The sequence below is a fragment of the Dryobates pubescens genome, chromosome 3 (genome assembly GCF_014839835.1).
Source record: "Dryobates pubescens isolate bDryPub1 chromosome 3, bDryPub1.pri, whole genome shotgun sequence".
Taxonomy (NCBI): Eukaryota; Metazoa; Chordata; class Aves; order Piciformes; family Picidae; genus Dryobates; species Dryobates pubescens.
The window spans coordinates 32625746-32634255 of record NC_071614.1 but is presented as its reverse complement, the minus strand read 5'-3'; the positions used below and the strand labels follow the sequence as shown (position 1 = coordinate 32634255).

The 8510-nt window shown below is 44.6% G+C and overlaps 1 protein-coding gene across 1 annotated transcript; it reads right to left on the bottom strand.

Annotated features, from left to right (window-relative positions):
- Nucleotides 1-4081: 4081 nt before the first annotated feature.
- Nucleotides 4082-5035, bottom strand: LOC104304571 (taste receptor type 2 member 9). Its single transcript, XM_009905328.2, has one exon. The coding sequence runs from the start codon at nucleotides 5033-5035 to the stop codon at nucleotides 4082-4084; it is 954 nt and encodes a 317-aa protein (XP_009903630.2).
- Between the last annotated feature and the right edge of the window lie 3475 nt (nucleotides 5036-8510).

Here is an 8510-nt window from a genome sequence, read left to right as displayed (position 1 = left end):
TAATTGCTTAAGGAAAACATCTGACTTCTCTGAGGCTAAAAATGCAAGAATTACCGTGAAGCCAGTTGATGCCCAGGTATATGTGTGTGTGTGTGTAGCAGCCTTATGGGTGCTGGACACAATGCTGCTGACTTGCAGTGGTTATCAGAAAGAAGCAGCATTTAATGAGTCACCTACTTCTCTGTATCTCTTTTGCCATCACCTTCATGTCTAAAGAGGGTGGTATTTTTACAGGGTGTGTAGCAAGGATGTAAATCCATTCCTTGTTTTAGTCTGTGCCCTTGAGTCCAGGAGTCAGGGCTGGATTGTGCCAGCTGGCCTGTCAGTGGAATTTCTTCCTCTGTAAGCTGTGTTTCAGGAGGCTGAATTGGCAGTGTGTCTCCCTGTAACCCCTTATTCTGCTGCTCCTCTGACAGGCAGGCAGAGAAGCAGCAACTGATGGGTCCTCTTCAGTGAATTGAGTTCCACTTTCATCTAGACCTGGCTTCATGGGATGAAATATTGTAGTCATGCCAGGATGCTGATAAGGCATGTGGATTAACTTTCTCTCCTTTCAGGTTCCACTGGACTGGTGGGATTGGGCAGATGGATGCCTGCTAGCAGTACTGAGTGTGCAATCCTTGGAGACCCTATCACCCCCAGCCCCTCCAGGTGGCCATTTGTGGCCCAGCAGATGAGAACACCTGTTCTTTGGTACTGCTATCATCTAGGGATGCCAACACAGCTAGAGCATTGCCTTATTTTTAGCAATGCCCCCACGTATTTTTCTCTCTGTGTTCACAGGAATGCTGTGGAACTGGTCCTGAGCTATCCCTCTGCTCATCAACACTTGCCATGGAAAAAGCATTTTTATCCATTTCCTTCACAATCATAAAGATTTTGAATTGTACCCAAGGCAGTTTTTCATACCTGCCCACACTGGGCAGTCATTTGCACTAACTTGTGACATCTCTGATGTGTCTGCTTCCCCTCCTTTTATGTGTCTGCCTTCCTTCCCTTCTCTTTCTCCTCCACTACCCAAACCTGATCTTTCTGTAGTGCCTTAGTTCCAAGGTGCCCTTTGCACTCGTCCACGATCCTCAGGCATTGTAACCACAACCAACAAGATTTTCAAGGGCTAATTCAGCCATCTATACAGAGCTGATTAATGGCACTTGAGATACTTTTCCGTATCCAGGCTGACCCTGAAGGTCTCAGAAGATACTGTGCTGTAGCTCTCAAGCCTGTGCAGACATCTCAGATACCCTTGGACCTCTCAGGAGCTCCTGAACATCTCAGGTGACTCCAGATGCCTATTTTTGAGCAAAAGAGCCAAGCTCCATGTTTGTCTTCTGTCATTTGCAGTTTCCCAGCCACATGAAGTGCCAACTCTATTCACAGTTAGTGTGCCTGTTGACTTAGTGACAGTGGATGCAGAGACATAGTGGGACAGAGTGCATATAAACTAAGTAATGGAGTGCATATAAACTAAACCATGCTGATAAACTAAGTAGGCCTGTTTGTACGTCTGAGGCCAGCTGAGTATTCTGTAGCTGAGGAACATTTTTCCCATGACTATGCACTGTAGCCCTAGTATTTCCCTCCTTGTCTACTTCCCTTTGGAAATGATGGTGGTGAAGCCTGTCTCCTGTGGTGGCAGTGAGACTAGTGGAGGCTGTCGTCTGATCTAAGTTGGAGCAAAAGGCAAACAGCTAAAGGAAGTGCGCTCCAAGTGTCTAGTTTTGATCACATGGCTCAAGGCCCTTTGTTTTTGGTGGAACAGCATGAATGTGATTTTATTTGGCCTTTCTTCAGTAGAAAAGCCAGAGAAGAGTGCACACTAATGGTTTGAAAACACTTCCTTACGTTTTTTATTAACCTTCCTTCCCCTTCCATTCTTGTAGGGATAGGTTAGAAGAGGGAAAGAAGGGCACTTTTGTCCACCAAAAAGGCAAACATGAAGGTAAAAGCCTTACTAAGAAAGGCTTGCCTCGCTCACTTCACCTTTTAATATCAACTTCCTAAGATCCCTCTATTTTATATTTTATTTTAATTTTTTAGCAAAAAATCTTCCTCTGGGTTGATTGCTAATAGATTGCACATAGAAATTTGCCTGTGCTTCACTCTCCCCTAATAGATCTTTTTTTATTAGGGTAAAAGGTGGTCTGAGAAGCCTTCTGCTTCTAGAGCTACATTCAAGGTTATTCTCAGCAAAGCAGCAGAGTGAAAGCTCAACAGCTTCTTTTATAGTGAATCCATGGCCAACACAATTCATGCTAGACCCAAGACGATTCCCTGGAAAGAATCTTGGATATATCTGAATTCCATAGAGGTTTAGGAGGCCTCTGTGGTTTGGCCTCCATACCTGCCAAGTACACATTTTCTGGGTGATAGTTTCAAAACAGATGCAGGAACAAAACTAGTGGGCATGAGGTGAGAGGTCCCTCTGCCTGATCTGGTGAAAAAAATGGACAACTCAGGTTCTGCTCTGTTCATCCTAAAACCTTGTCATGTTTTGGATAATCTGCTGTGGTGGGCATATCATTCCTGGTCCCCCATTCCATTGCTTTCACTCTTGAATAGGACAGGGCTCAGAAATACGATGGGAAAACTCATGGATCAAGATAAAGTCAGATAGATCACTCACCAACTGGTGTCACAGGTGCAATCGACATGACTTGAGGGTACATAGTTTAATTTATTGCCAATTGAAAAAAGAATAAGACAGTGAGAAGCAAACATAGCTCTAAGAAAACTTAGCTCCAGCCTCCCACCTTCTTCCCAGGTTTAACTTCACTCTTTCATTCCCAACTCCTATATGTCTATCCCATGATGCCTGCACTAGGATGGACAATGGAGCTTAAAGTCAGTCCATGATAAGTTGCCTCTGCCACTCCTATGTCCTCAAGCTCTTCTGCTCCAATGTGGTATCCTTTAGAAAGGAGACAGTCCTTCAGGATAAGCCGGCTGCAGTGTGGGGTCTGCATGGGATACAGTCCTTCAGGTCTGGTCTAGTTGTTCTGGTGTGACATCCTCCACAGAACATAGGTGGGTACCTCCTCCACCATGGTCCTCGATGATCTGCAGGCAAATTTCTGCTGTGGCATCTGGAACACCACTTCCTCCCCTTCCTTTTCTGACCCTGTTTATTGCACGACTCACTCTTTTCCTCACTGCTAGGCAGGGCTTTCTCCTTTCTTAGACACAGTTTTCCTGAAATGCCACCATGAATGTTGATGGGCTGAGTTGTGTCCTGTGGTGGGCACAATGGTGGCAGTTGGAGCTGATGTTACCTGGCACAGAGCAGCCTTGAGTCTGCTTTAAAGAGATTCCCCTGAACCCCTCAGCAGCCCTGCAGCTGGCACAACCAGCCTGTACAGCTGTCCATGGGTCCCTGCAAGATGGAAGCATGGCTTTATTCCACACCTTCCCTGGTGTTTTATGGAGACAGAGTCCACTGGTCAAATCACATCTTCTAAAGAAGACCTGAGGAGTGAGACAGAGCAGGGTATGTCATGTTTTGCATGGAGTGGGGCAGAGCGAGGGCTCATAAAGCTGCTGTAGGAGCTTGGCTCTTGAGGTCCTCCTCAAGGCCATTTCTCTATTTGTCTTTAAAAGCCAGTCACCAGCTCTGGTGAATAACAGCAATCAACACATTGCCACATGAGTTATAAAGCAAGGCAAGACAATGACAGAACTCACAACCTTACAAAGGACACAGCCACATGGAAACCAGATGAGACAGAAATGAAATAGAAACAAAATTTTGTGCAGTGAAGTATTTTCAGTTAGCAAACACCAAAGCATTTCCAGAAGCTCTGCAGTATTGTTACTGCTCTTTTACAGCTAGCCCATGTACCAGGTCAGAATTACTTTGTTATTGGCACTAACAGAACTCCAAGGATAATCTAAATGAAATTATCTCAGCAATAATACATTCATAGTGATTTAGCTCAAGGAATTTTAAGGAAGATTTCTGAAGTTAGATGGTGAAGGTAGAGTAATTGTTAACAGCTACACTGGCAACGGGAGAGTTGAATTAGAGGCTAAATTACTTGTTATCTGTGAATTTTTTTCATGGGAGCCTGCTCTATCATAGATCCTAACCCTTGTTAAACTTCAACATGAAACAGGATAGAGTCCTTAGCAATGCCTTTTTCAGTTTGGGATTGCTGAAAATCAGAATAAGGGAATGAAAAACTGAAAGAGCATGCTGAAATATTGAAACAAAAAATATCTGAAGATACTCTCTTTTTGTACCATATAATAATAGCAAGATGAATCCAGTAAAGTTGATGCTGTAAATGCAGGTGAAGAACAGAATAGTTTTTATGGCTTTGATGTGGGCATCCATGTTGAGGTTCCTCATTGAGTTGGCCTGCATCCTGCGTTTGTGTCTCCAGAGAGAAAAGAGGAGGAGAAGGGTAGAAAAGACAACTACCATGAATGCAGTGGTTAAAGCAAAGGCACTGATTAAAAACATAAGAAATATATGTTCATCTGTTCTGACACTCAGTGTCCCGAAAATTTTTGTGGCTGTGGAATTGAGGTTTTTAAAGACTGCTCTGTCAGTAATGTCATAGCTGAAGACTGCCATGACCAGTGCTAAGAGCACAGAAGCAAACAACATCCAAGGTACCATCCTGTCAATTTTTATCTTCAGGTAGATGAAGAAGTTGTGCTGGAAATTTGCAATTTTTATACAATAAAAAACACAAAGACAGGCAGAAACCCACACATTAGAAGAATTAAAAAAGCCTAGGATAGCTGAAAATATTTGGGGTATAGGGTGAACATAAAAGCAGTGGGGATAAATCACTGACATAAATGAATACACCCATGTGATGCACAAATCCACAAACCTGCAGCACCCCAGAAACAGCAAGATCTTCTCAATAGAGTTAAAGATATTCTTTTTCACCCAAGCAACACACAGCACAGAAACAATGAAACCATTTATCCACATGCCAGCAAATGTCTGAAGGGTGATGATGACAAAAGCCATGGCATCGTGTGAAGTGACATTAAGTTTCTCTGGAGAGGAACACGCTGCCATCCTCCTGAATGGTAGTGGTGCTATGCCAGAGATGAAGGTTGTTGAACCAATGCTTAATGGAGGTTGTCAGCTGCTGTTTCCCAAGTGTCTTATATGGAAACCAGGAGCTTTATAGAGCTGGTGGTGTTTGGGCTTTTGATGCTGCTCCTATTGAGCACAAGGCAGGTGCAGGCATGTAAATGTGCTGGGTATTCCCTTACCTGGAGTCGGTGTCAGCCTTGAAGATTTGAATTTCAACTGAGGTGAGCTGTGTTGGGTGATACAAACAAAGCAGATGTTTTTCTGCAGTGGATAGTGTTTTGATTTAGTGGCTGTCCTGTATTTGATTTCAGTCAGAAATCATTATCTGCCTTCTCCTGTCCCCTTGTCACCTCTGATGCTCATGCAGAGGAGGTGCACTCAGCAAAGCACATTCAGGGCAGCCACTGTCATCTTTTGCAATAAACATGCTGGGGCCACTGTCATCTTTTACTGTACTGTCCAGACAGAAACAAAGCTTTCCTGCTTTCCTCTCGACTTTTGCAATTGACAGGCTGGGGCCACTCTTCTCTTCCAAGGAAATACTCTTCCTCTGCTTCCTCCTGGTTTATGGGGAGGTGATGCTGCTCTCCATCCCTACCAGGAAGCTGAAACCCCTGAGGGTCTGACTGTTAAAGACTGAGTCAAAGAATGCCTGAAGTACCTCAGTCTTTTCCTCGTTCTTGATAGCATTGTTCCCCCCTGCATCCAATAAAAGGCAGACTTTATCCTTGGCTGTTTGTTGTCAATGTATTTGTAAAAACCTTTAATTTTTCCCTCACAGCAGTGGATAGGTAGAGTTGTAACTGGGCTTTTGCCTTTCTGGTGGACACTGCACAATCTAACAAGATCCCTGCACTCTTCTGGAGTTACCTTCCCCTCTTTCCAAAGGTGGTAAACTCTCCTTTTTTTCCCCTGAGCCCCTGCATGAGATCTCTTTTCAGTCAGGCCACTCAGCTTCCCTGACAGTACATTTTATGACACATGGATACCACCTGCTCCTGCACCTCTAACTCTTCTTGAAGAATGCCCAGCCTTCCTGGACACATTTTTGCTTCAGGACTGTCTCCCAAGGGACGCCTTGAACCAGTGACCTGACCAACCCTCTGGAATTCCATGGTAGAGGTTTTAATGACCCATCTCCTTACTTCACCATGAATTGAGAGTTCTGTCAGCTCCTGATCACATTGCCCAAGATGCCCTCTGACCACCACATCACCCACCAGTCCTTCCCCGTTTGTAAACAGTAGGTCTAGCAAGGCACCTCCCCTAGTAATTTTATTTACCAGCTGGATCAGGAATTTCTGTTCCACACACTCCAGCAACCTCTTAGATTGTTGCTTCTCTGCTGTGTTGTATCTCCACCAGATGTCTGGTAAGTTAAAGCCCCCCATGAGAACAAGGGCTGGTGATTTGGAGACTTCTGCCAACTGCTTGTAAAATGCTTCATCAGCCTCCTCATCCTGGTTGGGTGGTGTGTATCAGACTCCCAACAGGATATCTGCCTTGTTGGCCTTTCCCCAAATCCCTCCCCATAAGAACTTCACCTTACCATCACAGCTGTCAAGTTCTACACAATCAAAACCCTCCCTAGCATACAGTGCCACTCCAACCACCTCTCCTTCCCTGCCTATCCCTTCTGAAGAGATTATAGGCATTCATTGCAGTACTCCAGTCACAACAGTTGTCCCACCATGTTTCTGTGATGGCAACTACATCCTAGTTTCCTGCTTCACTAAATGCACGAAAAAGGCACAATTGGCAGTTGGCATGAGGGAAGAGGTTCTTCTGGGCCTGATCAGGTGAAAGAAAAGAAGAACTCAGGCTGAAAGTGTTTCAGGATTAGATAGTCTGATGTGGTGAGTAAAAAATGACCAGACCTCTACCCACTCATTCAATTGCTCTCAGTCGTGAACAGGAGTGGGGGTGGGGATGGAAAATAAGAGGGGAAAGCTAATGGGTTGAAGTAAAGATGGGAAGATCACTCATGACTTTCACTGGGCAAACAGACTCAACATGGAGCCAATCAATTTAATTTATTGCCAGTTAAAAACAGAGTAAAATGGTCACAAGAAAAGTCAGCACTAAGACACCTTAGCTCCAGCCTCCCTCCTTCATATCAGGTTCAACTTCAGTCCTTCATCCCCAACTCCTCTACATCCATCCTCTGAGAAGAGGAGGGAAGATGGAGCTTAGGGTGACTCCATAATATGTTGTCTTTTCCACTTGTTTCTCCTCTTGCTCTACTCCTGCTTCAGTGTTGTGTCCTTCAGATGGGGGAGCCTGCTGCAGTGTGGGGTCTGCATGGGGTGCAGTTCCTCAGGTCCAGTCTAGCTGTTCTCATGTGATGCTCTCTACAGTCTACAGGTGGGTATCTTCTCCGTCATGGTTCTTGATGGTCTGCAGGTGGATTCCTGCTCTGGCATATGGAGCACCACCTCCTCCCCTTCCTTCTCTCTGTTTGTTGCAGGACTCTCTCACAATTTTCTTCACTGCCAGGCAGGGTTTTTCTGTTTCTAAATCACTGTTTTCCTGAGGAGTCACCAGAAAAAAAATTGATGGGCTGAACTGTGTCCTGTGGTGGGCATAATGGTGGCAGTTGGAACAAACATTGCCTGGCACAGAGCAGCCTTGAGTTTGGTTTATAGTGATCTCCCTGGACCTATCAGCATTGCCACAACTGGCACAACCAGCCTGTAGAGCTGCCCGTGGGTCCCTGTGAGATGAAAGTATGGCTTTATTCCACACCACACTTTGCACAACCACCACCTTCCCTGGTGGTTTATGGAGACAGTGTCCACTGGTAAAAGCACATCTTGTTAAGAAGTCAAATCAGACCAGGAGAGCAGTGAGACAGAACAGGGGATCTTGTGTTTGCATGGAGTGGAGAGAGAGAGGGCTGATAAAGCTCCTGTGGGACATGGGCTCTTTACCCTACATGTCCACCCAAGGGCCATTTCTCTACTTGTCTTTACAAGTCAGACACCAGCTCTGGTGAACAATAGCAATCAATACATTACCACAGGAGTTATAAAGCGAGGTGAGGCAATGGCAGAACTCACAACCCTACAAAGGACACAGCCACAGCAGAAAAACAATGGAAATCAGGCAAGACAGAAACATGTTATGCAATGAAGTGTTTCCAGTTAGCAAATACCAAAGCATTTCTAGAAGCTCTGCAGTATTGTGTTGCCCTTTTGCAGCTAGCCCATGTACCAGGTCTGAATTTCTTTAATTGAACTCCAAGGATGATCTAAATGAAATGATCTCAGCAATAATAAATTCATAATGATTTAGTTCAAGGAGTTTTAAGGAAGAATTCTGAAGTTAGGTGGTGAAGGTAGAGTAATTGTTAACAGCTACACTGGCAACTGGAGAGCTGAATTAGAGACTAAATTACTTGTCATCTATGAACAATAACAACATTTTTGATGGGAGCCTTCTGTTATCATAGATC

What these genes read in the sequence shown, in the direction of transcription:
- LOC104304571 (XM_009905328.2), bottom strand. Translation starts at nt 5,035, where the DNA reads ATGGCAGCGTGTTCCTCTCCAGAGAAACTTAATGTCACTTCACACGAT.